At 43.5% G+C, this 15556-nt stretch overlaps 1 protein-coding gene across 1 annotated transcript in view; it reads left to right on the top strand.

Annotated features, from left to right (window-relative positions):
* Window positions 1-654: 654 nt before the first annotated feature.
* The window catches only part of nle1 (notchless homolog 1 (Drosophila)), a 34862-nt gene continuing 19960 nt past the window's right edge, over window positions 655-15556 (top strand). The window contains exons 1-6 of the mRNA XM_072589979.1: window positions 655-768; window positions 5073-5227; window positions 6646-6863; window positions 9236-9315; window positions 13745-13821; window positions 14193-14290. Of these exons, the coding sequence (XP_072446080.1) occupies window positions 5093-5227; window positions 6646-6863; window positions 9236-9315; window positions 13745-13821; window positions 14193-14290 (608 nt within the window). The 5' untranslated portion in view covers window positions 655-768; window positions 5073-5092. The remainder of the gene's footprint in view (window positions 769-5072; window positions 5228-6645; window positions 6864-9235; window positions 9316-13744; window positions 13822-14192; window positions 14291-15556) is intronic.

Below are 15556 nucleotides of genomic sequence, written 5' to 3'. Positions count from 1 at the left end.
CTGTAAATTTTCTTTGTTCTAAGTAAGCCAGGCAGCATCAGGAAGTGGAGAAGTCAATGTTTCAGGCATTAAAGGTACCTTTTCCTGTTAAAAACAGTAAAAAGTAAAAAGACGACCCAGGGAGATCAGTAGACAGAAGACTGAAGACAGCAGAGAAGACAGAGACTGTGTGGAATTGAGATTAATTTAATGTAAGTTGTGTTATTGGAGCAGCATTTTTATAGAATTGGAGTCTGATAGTAATTGGTTCAGGGAAAAGAACTTGGATTTGTTAATAGTTTTGGTTTTGCGTTCTGTTAGGAAAATACATTGTTATTTTTCTTTAAGCAGTGGAAATTAGTCCTCCAACCTTTCTCGTCCGGAAGTAGGGTTAATACCCAAAACATTGACTTCTCCACCTCCTGATGCTGCCTGGCTTGCTGTGTTCTTCCAGCCTCCTGGTTGTCTACTGAAAAATATTGTTATCTTGATTGCTTTTTTTAAAAAAAAATAAAAAAGTTTATTCTGGCAGCCAAAACGAAGACGCTAAAGAACAATTGAGAAATACTCCTTAAAGAGGAAAGCTTGAATCTAAACAAAACCCTAGCTGCTGTTTGGCCTCCCAGTTCGGACAGACCGAGGGGGCGCCGTACTCTGTTCTCCGGGAAGATTGAAAGCGGAGACTCTTGCTACCCCTTCCCTGTCAGGTTGGGTTGGACAAGTTTTGTCAGGTTCACAATCAGTCCATGTGCTGCTGCTGCTGCTGCTGCTGCTTTTCGGGATTTAAAGGTAATTTGCAGCCAGTTTTGCTCTTGCTGTTGAATGTGAATGCTTGAGGTCTCGGGCTGGGGATCCCTTCAATTGTAGGAGTCACTCTTGGGTTAAGAATGGTGGGGGGTGGGGGTGAAGGAAAATCCCCTTTCATCAGGCCACTGCTGAAAACTCTCATCATTGCATCTCCAGCAGCCCTCCCCTGCTCTATCCTTTGTTTCTCAGGTGTGTCCCTTTACCTGGCTGCTGGGCTGTGCAGTAGAACCCTGTAACTGTAACAATCTGAATTGTTACTGTTGCCACGTTCTGAAACTGTAACAATTTCCATCCCCTCGCTTCAGTGTTGCCCACCTGAGAGTTTACTTACCCTCCCCAAACCTTCTCATCAGCTTCTCGAGACCCAAGTGATGTTCTGTGGAGCTAAAATAGAAACTGCACAGCAGCCTGGCATGCCTTCGTGGAGAGAAAGCAAAGTTTGATGTTTCAAGAGCAGTTCTTCACAACTGGACTCCAAACACTAACTGTGCTTCCTGGCCACATGTTGCCAGACCTGCTGAGTTCCTCCTGCAATTTGTTTTGTTTCAGATTTTTAGCATCTACAATTTTGTTTTAATGTCCCATGGATCTGGATTCAAATCTGACCGTGGACAATTTTTTTGAGGTACTCAAAGAGAGTACTGCATTGGGTGGTAATGGTGTGCAGGGATATGGGGATAAAGGCAGGAGATTGGCGCTAGGTCATAGAGCCAGACTAGACAACAGAGTAGGCACGATAGGCTGAGCCGGAGACATTGAGGACTGCAGATGCTGGAGATCAGAGTTGTGTGCGTTGCTGGAAAAGCACAGCAGGTCAGGCAGCATCCGAGGAGCAGGAAAATCGACATTTCGGGCTGGAGCCCTGTGATCCTGGGGACTGGAGTTCCCAAGGGACACACATTCTAATGTGGGCAAAATATATTAGCCACTCCTTTGCTAGGTTGGAAGATCTGGACCTCCCTCTCTCTCAGTGCTGTTCGTGCACCCTCACTAACTGGACTGCAGTAGTACAATGAGGTTGTTCATCACCATTTTCAATGGGTGATTAGAGAATATCAGTGATGGGTTACAGCTAATGATGAATCAACAATACATAAAACGTAACTGGATCCATCTGCTCAGAATGTATCAGCTGCTCACTCCATAAACTCTTTGGGACATTGCAGAAGTCAATCACTTAGTTTAAGACAAAAATTGTGTTTTGAATAGGCAGCCTTGGAATGGTGGAGAACACTTATTTATTGATGAACTTCTGGGCAGTAATCTTGCTGAGATTAGAGCCATGTTGCCAAAGCTTTTTGTTTAGTGCTCATCAGGATAAATGCAAGAGTGCCAAATTTCAAATAATCACAAAGATTTATACACAGGAGAAAAGGGAGCTGATGAGTTAGTCAGTTGGTTTTGATTAGTTGAATCGTTGTCATATAGAAAGCAATGGCAAACTTTAAGCTCCACAATCTCCCAGGTAATTCCAAAAAGGAATAGTCTTGAACATATTCCTTTTGTTTGCAGAGAGTAGGTCACTGTGTATAAACTTGGAGATAGTGAGGACTGCAGATGCTTGTATAAATACAAGTTACTTCCAGCAAGTGTAAATGCACCATGTTAAAATCTCCAGTGATATTAACTGATTTAAATTCACTGTTAGTGTAGGTATTAGTGCACTTGTGATTGTTCAGTAGCTGCTCAAATGTGGAATCGCATCAAACAGTGTGCACTCTGCTTCTTATGAACAGCTGAAGAGCATGTTCTTTGATTAAATGAACTAATTGCTGCTGTACAGTAGGAGGCATGGCAAAGAATCTGTCCGAAGATGTGCAGGTTAAATGGATTAGCCTTGGGAAATGCAGGATAGGGTCAGGGGTGAGTCTGGATAGGATGCTCTTCAGAGGACCGGTATGGACTTGATGGGACGAATGGTTTGCTTCCACACTGTAGGGATTCTATGAATCCAAGCACAGCACCATATCTCAAACAGCTTTGAATGGCTAGGAAAAATGTTCTTTTGTGTGATGATGGCTGAGGAAAAAATATTGACCGGGACGTTGGGTCGCTTTCTCCTGTCAATCTTCAAGGTGCCATGGAATGCTTTATGGGAGAGAATTAACCAGGGCATGGTTTAATGTCTTCTCTGAAAGTTAATACCTTTGATGATGCTGTGCTCAATTCTGTCGGTAGTACTCATCACTGCTGTCAGTACTGCACTGGGAATGTTAGCCTAGATTTTGTGTTCAGATCTCTGGAACAGGACTTAAGTACAGAGCCTTTTGACAAATGAGAACGCTCTGTAATGTTTGGGGCTTGGTGCAGTTGTGGAACTTAACCCCGTTTCATTTAATTGTGCTCTAGTTTATGTTCTTTAGTGTGAGTTCTCTTTTTTTTTGTTAATTTTTGATTTTCTCCTTGAGTTCAGTGTTTGTGCAGCCCCTATATATGGATCCTGTGACCCAGTAACATACAGTGTGCCTTCATTCAGCTGATATGCAGCAACGGGCTAACCAGGTTCACCGCCCACACAACTCTGTGAACTGGACTCTATTCTGTGATGCCGCATAAAGATAGTTAGTTCAGTAAACACTGCAACTCGGGCTGCAGATTGAACTATTGTCAGTTTAACAAAAATCTGACATGCTGAAAGCCTCTTCACCGCGAATAGGATTCAAATCAGGATTGGGATGAAATACTCACCACTTGTCTCTGTGGATGTAGCCTCACCAACCTGTATGAAGCTCCACACCGCTCTGAACAAAGCACTCTGCTTGCTTGGTGTTTGCTCACCAGGTTTAAAGTCTACCCAACTAAAGACCTCCTGCTGTGAGGCAGCATTTTATGATTAACAAACCTTTTAATGTTAGATTGTGATTAATGTTCTGGGAATTTTCAGCATTGTGCCTGTGCTGGCCCTCGGATTGAGGGCCATTGTTAAAAACAACATTCTCCTGCCAACCATTATGCTGCTACTGCCAAAAGCTCTGTTGTCATGATATGGGTAACTCATCCACCTTGTACCTTCCCTCACTGTACATAACCACTTTGTGACATCCGTCATTCAGCAGTTCCCAGTTTGATGCCTCCCCGTGCTTCCTCCATTTTTGTCTTCTCAAAGAGCTCTCTGTAACATTTCAGTTCTGATCAAGTGGCCAAAATAAGGCATAACAAACAGGAACCAAGGGTAGGCCATTTGGCCCTGGAGCCTCTTCTACCATTCAGTAGGATTGTGGCTGACATTACATTCCTCACATCCACTTCCCTGCCCTTTCCCTGTAACCCTCGATTCCCTGATAGACTTGATCAGTCTCTGCCCGAAGTATGCATACAGTCTGTGCCCCTCCATAGCTCTCTGAGGCAAGGATTTCCAGAGGAACACAACCCTCTGAGAGAGGAAGTTCCTCCTCATCTCAGTTTATTCTGCGATAATGCTCTCTGGACCTGGCCTCTCCCATGAGTGGAAACATCCTCTCAGCTTTACTCTGTCAAGGCCTTGAAGAATCCTGTAGGTTTCAATGAGGTCTCCTTTCATTCTTCTCAATGCCAATGGGTAGAGTCCCAACCTGTCTAACTGGGGATCATCCTAGTGAATTTTCTTTGAACTGCTTCCACTGAAACAAAACCTTCCCTTATAAGGGGGAGCAAAACTGCTCACAATATTAGATTAGATTAGATTACTTACAGTGTGGAAACAGGCCCTTCGGCCCAACAAGTCCACACTGCCCCGCCGAAGCGCAACCCACCCATACCCCTAACCTAACACTATGGGCAATTTAGCATGGCCAATTTAGCCGACCTGCACATCTTTGGACTGTGGGAGGAAACCGGAGCACCCGGAGGAAACCCATGCAGACACGGGGAGAATGTGCAAACTCCACACAGTCAGTCGCCTGAGGCGGGAATTGATCCCGGGTCTCTTGCGCTGTGAGGCAGCAGTGCTAACCACTGTGCCACCGTGCCGCCCATATTTAAGATGTGGTCTCACCAGCACCTTGTATAGCACCTACTGTTATACTGTGGCCCCCTTGAAATAAGGGCCAACATTCCATTAGCCTTCCTGATTACCCGCTGCACCTGTGTCCTGGCTTTGTGTTTCGTGCACAAGTAACCCCAAATCCCTTTTTGTTGCAGCTTTCCGCATTTTCTTTCATTTTAATTTGACATTCTTTCATGCAGACCATTCTGTTTTTGGCCTGATCAGTTGATTTGCTGATAGATCTGCAAAATGATTCCAAGTGCTGCAGTTTTCACAACCCTTGATAGTTGATTGGCTTCTCTCTCCATTTTTTTCTCTCCAGCTCTTGTTTAGGGTCCAGCAATGAAGGAGGGCAGCCAGCGACTGCTGGTACAGTTCAAAGATGAGAGCGGGGAGACTCTGGGGGCACCTTTAGATGTTCCAGTTGACATAACCCCAGACAAGTTGCAGCTTGTGTGCAATGTTCTATTGGCAAAGGTAAAATCATTTCACATTTTAAACTGTCGTGTGTGGAGTACCATGGCACTTACTGTGACTCTTGCATGTCTTCCCACTTCCAATCGTGGCTGTGTGTTTTCAGCTGTATGTGTTAAACGTACAGGAGTTGAGTTAACAGAGGATTCACCTGTGCTGCACTAGACAGGCACAAAGTCTAAGTTGCACCAATCTGAAGATACCTGAACCTGATTGATCTCTGAAGCAAACCCAGGCCTTGGATAGTGAGGGTCTTATGGTGCAGTGCTAGTATCCCCACCTCTCGCCCAGAAGGCCAAGTCCCTCCTGCCCCAGACGTGTGTCATGCAAACATGTTTAAAAAATGTATAGGAGCTGACCTATAGCCATTGGGTTTTTGGAATGGTTTAAGAAGGCAGCTCAGCACCTTCTCCCCTTCCTCCTGTGCCGCCTAGCCTGTACATTCCTGGACACTATGGGCAATTTAGCATGGCCAATCCACCTGACCTGCATATCTTCGGACTATGGGAGGAAACCGGAGCACCCGGAGGAAACCCACACAGACACAGGGAGAATGTGCAAACTCCATACAGATAGTCGCCCGAGGCTGGAATCGAACCTGAGTCCCTGGCGCTGTGAGGTAGTAGTTCCTTTTCCAATGAATGAATACGATATACAAAATAAATTTCGATAGGGAATTTTTCAGTATGGACAAAATTGAGAGATTCTCTTAATAATGCAATAGAGTGTCAGCCTAGATTTTTGTGCTCAAGTCCCTGGGATGGGTTTGAACTCTCTACACTTGACTCCGTGATAAGAGTGCTACCCAGAGAGTTACACATGACCCGGTTATGTCAGTCTGATAGAACACGAGGTCGTGACTGTGAATACGTGCACAGACTTTATCAGGGCTGTACAGTCACTGGGGGAGTGCTGATAGGAAGGCAGACACCTCCCACTGTCAGAGTTCAACTTTGAGGAATTGAAAACAGGCCTGCAAGCTGAGCTGTTAATCAAGGACACAAGGGGGAGGAAAATCACTGTCTTTAACTATCGTTGTGACATGAGTAATCAGAAGTTGTATCAGTCAGGATTGATGACCAGTGGTTCATTTTTTATTAATCCTGATTGACAAGATGTAGGTGTCGCTGACTGGGCCCAGTATTTATTGCCCATCCCTAATTTGCCCCACTCGGAGACAATTCGAGGATTTTGACTCAGCAACGCTGAAGGAATAGAGATATATTTCCAGGTCAGGATGGTGAGGGGCTTGGGGCATTTGCAGGTTCCTGTGTATCTGCTGTACCTGTCAGTCTGGGGTGACGGAGGTTATGGGTATGAAAGTACTTTGTTGTTGATCATTGTTCATTTGTAGTAAACCCATTGGATAGCAGGTGGCCAGTGGGGTGAATAAATTAAACTGCATTTTCTGATGGTTTCAGGATGACCCCCCGCCGTTGGCCTTCTTTGTGCTTGAGACTGAGATTGTCACCTCGCTGGAGAAGACACTGCAAGAGCAAAAGGTGGAGACGGAAAATGTTATCGACATTATTTACCAACCGCAGGCTGTGTTTCGGGTTCGGGCTGTCACACGTTGTACCAGCTCTTTGGAAGGACACGCTGAAGCGGTCATTTCAGTGGCCTTCAGTCCAACTGGGAGGCAAGTCTCTTGAAGAGAAAAATTATTTGAATCTGTTCTTTTTACATTAGCTGTGTCCCTGTTGGTAGCTCTCTGATCCCTCAATTACAAACTTCCTGCTTCAAGTCCTGTTACAGCTCAAAAACTAAAGTTGCCACTCTAGTACAGTATTGGGGGAATGCTGCACTGTTAGAAATGTACTCTTATACATGATAAAAGGTTTATGCAAAGGTAAAGGCCTATCATACTTGCATGGGCTTATTAAACTAGCATCATTGCCTCGTACCCCAGTCTCCTGGATTTTTATTTTATGGGACTTCTTTCACTGGACCATAGGAATTTGAGAGCAACCTTATAGAGGTTTGTAAAATCACGAGGGGCATAAATAAAGTGAATGTCAGTTGTCTTTTTCCGAGGGTGGGTGGTTTCATGACTAGAGGGCACATTTTTAATGTGAGAGGAGAAAGATAAAAGAAGGGACATGAGTGGCAATTTTTTTTTAAACAGAGGGTGGTTTGTGTGTGGAATGATCTTCCAGAGGAGCTGGTGGATGTGGGTGCAGTTACAAGGTTTTAAAGACATTTGGATAAGTCCAGGAATAAGAAATGTTTGGAGGGATATAGACGAAGCACAGTTAGTATTTAGTTTGGGATTATGGTCAGCATGGATTGAAGGGACTGTTTCTGTGCTGGATGATTCAATGACTCTAAATAATCATCCAATGCCCTTTTGAATGCCTCAGTCTCCAGGCACTGTTCCCTTACTACTCGCTGAGTTAGATCATTTCCTCACATCACCCTTAGCACTTTCACGCATCTCTTTAAATCTTTACCCTGTCTTGTCCCTTTTACAAATGGATGCAGTTTCTCCCTCTCTACTCTACCCAGCCTGCTCAGGGCTTTGAAATGTGATGGTAAATCAAAGTCTCAAGTGCCTGCTCAGGTAGAGATACTGAAGACCCCCTGTTCTGAAGAGGAGCCGGGAATTTATCCTCTATGTCCTACCCAGTATTTACCCCTCTACCAGCATTGCAAAAGCTCATTCACACATTGCTGTTTGTGTGAGTTTGCTGTCTGCATATTGGCTGCCATAGTTCCCACATTACAGCAATGGAGTCACTGAGTCGTACAGTATGGAACCAGACCCTTCGGTCCAACAAGTCCATGCCCAACATAATCCCAAACTCAACTAGTCCCACTTGCCGATGTTTGGCCCATAACTCTCCAAACATTTTGCGTTTGTGGATTTATCCAAACGTCTTTTAAATGTTGTAACTGGACCCGCATCCACCATTTCCTCTGGAAGATCATTCCATAGACAAAGCACGCTCCATGTAAACAAAAAAAAGTTGCGCCATATGTCGTTTTTAAATCTTTCTCCTCCAACCTCAAAAATATGCCTCTGGCTATGAACTCACCCACCCTAGGCATAAGATCCTTGTCATTTACTCTATATATGCTCCCCATAATTTTATAAACCTCAATAAAAGGTCACCTCTCAACCTCCGACGCTCCAGTGAGCAAAGTCCCAGCCTTTCCAGTGTATTTTTATATCTCAAATCCTCCATTCCTGGCTACATCCTGGTAAGGTAAATCTTTTCTGAACTGTCTGCACTTCAAAGGCACTTCATTGTCTGTAAAAATAATATGAAAAAATATTAAAACACACCTTCCCTTGCTTAAGTTTAAACAAAAGCACTTGTGTAGGAATGCATAATGTAATGCAGAATATTATGGGTAATGCATAACATAGTAATGCATGATACTTTCTGACATTCTCAAAATGCCCAAGTTTTTCACACAGTAAGTGTGTTTTTGGGCAGGGGACATGAGAGCTTTGGGAGCCCATCTGAACTTAATATCAGGTCTGTGTAGAAACTCGGGAAGTAATTCTTCAGATGACATCCCTTGCAGCTTCTCCAGATGAGTCTCTCGGAAGGGCAGGATTTTCTCTTAAGGAAAAATTGAGGCACCTGGACATCCATTCTCAAGAGTTTTGAGGGATGAGAAGCCATCTCGTTGAAACTTACCTGGCGTGACATGATGTTCCCCGAGTAGCGGGTCCAGAACCAGGGAACTTAGTCTCATGGGGAGGAATTTCCTTTTGCAGAAGGTGGTGAATCTCTGGCATCCTCCATCCCAGAGGGCTGTAGAAGCTCTGTCACTGAGGATGTTTCAGACAGCAATCAATAGATTTCTGGATACTAATGACATTAATGGATGTGGAGATCGTGGTGAGATGATCAGTGGCGAAGCTGAATTTGATACGTAGAATGGTCTACTGCACCACTGTTATTAACTATGTAGCACTGCTAATGGTTGGTGTAGTTGAATGTACATAGTGCTAATGGCATACGGTGTGCAGTATTGACCCATTGTCTCTGATGTTTAAAGGTATCTAGCAAGTGGATCAGGGGACACTACGGTGCGGTTCTGGGATCTGTCAACGGAAACCTCTCAGTTCACATGTAAAGGCAAGTTCACTTTTGAGAGTTACACAATTCTTTCCAACACAACACACAACCTTTTTGATTTGATCTGATTTATTATTGTCACACATCAAGGTACAGTAAAAGTTTTGCGTGCTGGCCAGGCAGATCATACCAGACATGGGGTGATTGAACAAAGCGAGGAATGCAATGTTACGGCTGCAAAGATGGTGCACAAAAATCAAGATCAACATTAGATTTGAAATTTGAGAGGTCCATTCAGAATTTTAAAAACAGCGAGGAAGAAGCTGTTCTTGAACCTATTGGTGCATGGGTTTAAGCTTTTGTATCTTATGTCTGACAGAAGAGGTTGGAGGATATTATAACCAGGGTGCAAGGGGTCTTTGGTGATGTTGGCTGCCTTTCCACATCATCAAGAAGTGTCGATGAAGTCAATGGATTGGAGATTGGTGTGGGCCGTGTTCACAACTCTCTATATCTTCTTCATAGTCCAGGGCAGAGCAGTTGCTGTACCAAGCCATGATGCATCCAGGTAGGATGCTTTCTATGGTGCATCTGTAAAAGTTGTTGAGGTTCCTTCTCGACATGCTGAATTTTGTTAGCCTCCTGAGGAGGAAGAAGCGTTGTTGTGCTGTCTTGACCATTACGCCAACGTGGGTGGTCCCAGATTTTTGCTGTCTGGTTTGGAATCCTGATGGGAAGGTGACTGGCCTCCCTTCCAGCCTTCCATCAGAACATTTTCAAACAATACTGGGGAGTGAGACCAGAAGACAATGACTTAATTTGTTAGCTTGTACCTGTAGCTTGATTAAGTTAGTAGCATTTAGCGATGTAGGCATGCAGCACAGAAACAGACCCTTCGGTCTAACTTGTCTGCACCAAACAGACCTTCCAATTTTGACCTAATCCCATTTGTCAGCATTTGGCCCATATCCCTCTGAACCTTTCCTATTCATATACCATCCAGTTGCCTTTTAAATGTTGTAATTGTACCAGCCTCCACCACTTCCTCTGGCAGCTCATTCCAGACATGCACCACCCTCTGGGTGAAAACGTTGCCCCTCTGGTCCCTTTTAAATCTTACCCCTCTCACCCTAAACATATGCCGTCTAGTTTTGGGATTCCCCTATCCTCGAAAAAAAACTTTGGCTATTCACCCTATCCACACCCCTCATGATTAAACCTCTATAAGGTCACCCCTCAGTCTCTGATGTTCCAGGGAAAACAGCCCCAAGCCTATTCAGCCTCTCCCTATAACTCAAATCCTCCAACACTCGCAACAACCTTGTAAGTCTTTTCTGCACACTCTCAGGTTTAAAAACATCCTTCCTGTAGAAGGGTGACACGAATTGTATGCCGTATTCTAAAAGTGGCCTCACCAATGTCCAGTACAGCTACAATATGAAGTTCCAACTCTTATCCTTGATGTTCTGACCAGTAAAGGTAAGCATACCAAACACCTTTGTCACCACCCTGTCCACCTGCGGTTCTATATTCAAGGAACTATGGACTTGCACCCCTACGTCTCTTTGTTCGGCCACATTTCCCAAGGCCCTACTGTTAACTGTATTAGTCCTGCTGTGGTACCCCTTATCAAAATGTAACACCTCACATTTATCTAAATTAAATCCAATCTGAAATAACCTTTTCTCCTGAAATGCAAGACTGAGGATTCAAGCGACCAGTCTGTTTCCTTTCTCACATTCACCAAAATGTCACAATACAGAAGGAGGCTATTTGGCCCATTGTGCCTGCTCTATCTCGTGAATTGAGTGTCATTACCTTGTGCCAATCTTCTGCTTTTTCCCTGCAACATTGCAAACTATTTTGCATGCCTTAATTTGAACGTGCTTCTACCAGATTTCCAGGCAGTGCATTCCATACCCTAACTCCTCACTGACTGAGAAAGATTTCTACACTTCACCCTTACTACTTTTCCACATCACATTAAATCTGTGCTCTCTCTTTCTTATTTCTTTTATGAGTGGGAATAGTTTTCCTTCCCTCCTTTCTTTTCTATGCAAGCCACTCATGGTTGTAAAGACCTCCATTAAACCTTCTCTAGACCACCTTCTCTCCAAGGAGGACAGTCCCAATTTAAACAGAAACTGAAGTTCCTGATCCATGGCATCATTGTTATGAACTGCTTCTGCACTCTCTCCAGTGTATTCACATCCTTCCTATAAGATGGTATCCTGAATTGTATGCAAAACTTCGCTGAGTATTGTCTCACACGAGGTCAAATTCACCTCCTTGCTCTTGTTCTCCATCAATAAAGCCAAGGACGCTGTATGCTTTACTTACTGTTCTCTCTACCTTTCCTGCCACTTACAGTGGTCTTCGTGTACATGAACCCAGGCCCCTCCACTCCGACATCCCCTTTATTGTGTTCTGTATTGTCTTTCAATGTTTTTTCTTCCAAAATACATCACCACCACTTCATCGCATTGGGTCGTATCTGTCACCTATGCAGCCGCTCTGCCAACTTGTCATTATCCTTTTGGAGTTCCACACTATCCTTCTCATGGTTTACAATTCTTCCAGGTTTTATGTCATCTACAAGCTTTAAAATTGCCCCTGAACGCGAGGAACTAGATTGTTAATATATATGAAGAAAAACAATGCTGACCCCTGGGGAATTCCACTGCACTCCCACTCCTAGCCCCAAAAAATCCATCAATTGCATGGTTCCTGCCATTCATCAATTTTTGTATCCAATTTTAGTAACCTGACCCCCCCCCCCCCCCCCCATTCCTTTTGTTCAGTTAATTTTCAGTATATTAGCCCACAATGGTATTTACTGTTGAGCTGCTAACTTCACATTTCTAACTTGAATATCTTAGAATCTTCCAAGCATGCACATGCCGAGCAATTTTAATCATTTTCTCATAATATGAGCTGTGGCTCGAATCAGAAGCGGTTTTGAATATCGCTGTATAGGTGCACTTTCTTTTAATAAAGAAAATTCCAATCGACCTGTTACACATCTCTGGAACAGATGGGACTTGAGTCTAAGTCTCATAGCGCAGAGCTAGGGACACAGCCACAAGAGTCAGAGTGACCCAGGTACACCCCCCACCCATATTATCTTCTTTATAATTAAAACCTGGCATGTCGATGTTCTTTCCCATCTCAACAATGTCATTTGAAATGCAGCAGGTGGCGCTCTTTCTCCAGTTGGGACTGAAGCACTGTAACACCTTGGGCACAGAGTAGAGGAAGCTTAACTCTATATGAAACCCCCGTTAGTCTCAAGCTGCGAATAGTATTCCCTCTAAACTGAACATCTGTGTGCAGATGCAGTCGCTCCAAAGTTCTGTGCGTCGCGATTAGCGTTAGCACAACAATTACAATCTGGTTCTGGAAGTCACTCTCATGTGCAGGCTTGGAACTGATAGAGGAATCACTGTCTGCCAGTGCATGGTGCAAAGAAATTACAGAGAGGGTTCCATTCCCCCAGCGCTACCTTCCAAGTGATTAGTGTGATATTTATCAAAAGGGTGACTGGCTGGTTTTGAGGTTCGAGGTGGTGTTATCGCCCGTGTTATGTCAAGTGTAGCTCACCAGGTGTTACTGAGTCAGGAGGACTGACTCTGAGGCTATGGCCCACTGTAATCCAGGCAGCGCCTGAAGGTGTGCTGCATTGTCAGTTCCATGTTTCGGGTGAGATGTAAAATCAAGGTCCTGTCTGCACCCTGTGATGGATTCCAGGGCATGAGACCGAGGTGAAATGTAGGGGAATTACTAACGGTGATATGGTCAATCTCTCAATCAACACCCTGCAAAACAAAAGCTGCTGACCTGGTCATTGGCGCAATTCTGAGAGTGGGAGCTTGCTATGCTTTAACTAGCTGTTGCATTTCCTATGTGGCAACACAGAAAAACAGTTGATTGTTGTTTTAAAGCACTTTAAGACATGCTGAGATCGTGAATGTACTTTATAAATACTAGTTCTCCTTTATATTCAGTATTGAATTTCTGCTCTACTAACCAGCGTGAAAAGACCTAATAACGTTGGATTGAGCCCCTTTTGAAGATTGCCGTTTGAAGACATCACTTATGTGAATCCAATGTTGTTACTTTATAATGAGGTATCAACCTATTTAAAATCGTGGACAACTCTAATCTTGTTCATGCTCCTCTTTGAAAACTCAATTTCAAGGCAGTAATGGTCCCACTCTGGGTAATTGCAATTTAAACTTCCCCTTAACTCACTCCATTTCTGTGCCTTGCCTTTGATTATCTGTCTTTCTTTAATTCAGTGCAATTTTTATGGCAGGAGTGAAGTGGGATTGGGCCCTTGCGATCATTAACGAACCAATGAAACTCCGACAAGTTACAGTGGATGAGTTAATTTTCCATTTGAGCGATGTGTCTTTCATTAATAATTCAAAGTCGGCAAAATGGTCAGGAACTAATGTGCCTGAAAAGGGTTTTATTTCTTTTCCCTTAGGTCACAAGCACTGGGTATTGAGCATTGCCTGGTCTCCTGATGGAAAAAAACTGGCTTCTGGGTGCAAGAATAGTCAGGTATTTAATCTTTAAAAGAAAGAAAATACCCCTCTAGGGTTTGTCTACATTTATCAAACTGTCAATCAGTGTTAATTATTGGATATTAATTATTTTTTCACTCTTAAGCTTTCCATTGACTGTCTCAGCAACTAATCCCTGTTTAAGAGAGAGATGGAGCTGTTTAAAAAGTAGGCATTTCAAAATATGGCCATGAATTTTACATTTCTCTTGAACACCCTGCTTGTCTCAGTAAAACAACAGGACTCTCTGAGTGAGGCCTGAATAAGTAAGCTGGAATCTGGGAGTAGAAACTTTTGGTGGGTGGTTTCTGAAGTCTCAGTAAGTCGTGTGTTTTTGGGTGAAATTGTACATTGCCTGTTTAATTTCAGATATTCCTGTGGGATCCCAGGACAGGCAAGCAAATTGGAAAGGTTCTGACGGGACACTCGAAATGGATTACATATCTTTGCTGGGAACCGCTGCACATGTGAGTAAATAATTCGTAAAGAACTATATAGCCAGATTTTGAACAGTTGTCCTTTCGACAACACTTTTAACTTCAGTGGCCAACAACTTGAGGACATCCACCTTGAGATGGTGATCAGCACTGTAGCTCAGTGATTTGAAAGATAGCACCTCCAACAGTGCAGTACTCCCTCAGACCTGCACAGAACTATTGGCATAGAATTTTGTGCTTGAAGTCCTTGAGTCCGCAATTTCAATGAGTGACTAACTGCTTCCGAGCAGTAGAGATTTTGGGACAGATAATTTCCCCTCCATTTGCTGTACTGAATGAGCGATAATGCATTATTTAGAAGCACTGCAAAGTGGGTCATAGCTAATTGAGGATACACGAGAATTGTTGCTCATAGTTTATAAAATGTGTTGACATTTTATTAGAGGGCTCACACTTGTTACACTCAAGGCAACATGCAGTGTTATTGTATTGCTCCATACCTTTATATAATGATACAAGTTGCATAACACACTTGCTCAGCCTGAGCTGGAGTACTCTGTCTAACTCTGAACTGCACACACCTTTGGAGGAGGCTGCAGGAAAGCTGCACAAGAATGAATCCAAGGATGAAGGACCCCTGTCGTGAAGGTCGATTTTAAAAAGTTTGAGCTGTTTTCCTGGGGGATGTGGCGATCCGATAGATGCATTCAGAATCGTGGACGCTAAGTGGAAGAAAATGTTGCCCCTCAAGAAAGGATTGAGAGTAAGCTGGTACAGATTCAAAGTGATACATAACAGTTGCAAAAAAAAACGTGAAAAACTTTTTTCACTGGATCCACTGCTTTTTTCTTGTTTTATATAAATGATTTAGATGTGAATATAGAAGGTATTTGGTTAGTAAGTTTGCAGATACCACTGTTGACACTGGAGAAGGTTATCTCAGAGTATAACGGTACCTTGATAATTGGGCCAAGGATTGGCAGATGGAGTTTAAGTTTAGATTGGTAAGGGAAACCAGGGCAGGACTTACATGGTTAATGGTAGGGCCTTGGGGAGTGTTGCTGAACAAAAGGTGCATAGTTCCTTGAAGGTGGAGTTGCAAGAAGACAGGGTGCAGAACGTGTTTGGTATACTTGCCTATATTGGTCAGTGCACTGAGTATAGGAGTTAGGAGGTCATGTTGTGGCTGTACAGGACATTAGTGAGACCACTTTTAGAATACTGCATTTAATTCTGGTCTCTCTGCTATAGAAAGGGTGTTGTTATCCTTGAAAGTGTAAATTCAGAAAAAATTTA

This window comes from Chiloscyllium punctatum, chromosome 19, assembly GCF_047496795.1.
Source record: "Chiloscyllium punctatum isolate Juve2018m chromosome 19, sChiPun1.3, whole genome shotgun sequence".
In the NCBI taxonomy this organism is placed as follows: domain Eukaryota; kingdom Metazoa; phylum Chordata; class Chondrichthyes; order Orectolobiformes; family Hemiscylliidae; genus Chiloscyllium; species Chiloscyllium punctatum.
Note: the sequence above shows the minus strand (reverse complement) of the source record. Positions and strands in the feature narration are given on the sequence as shown.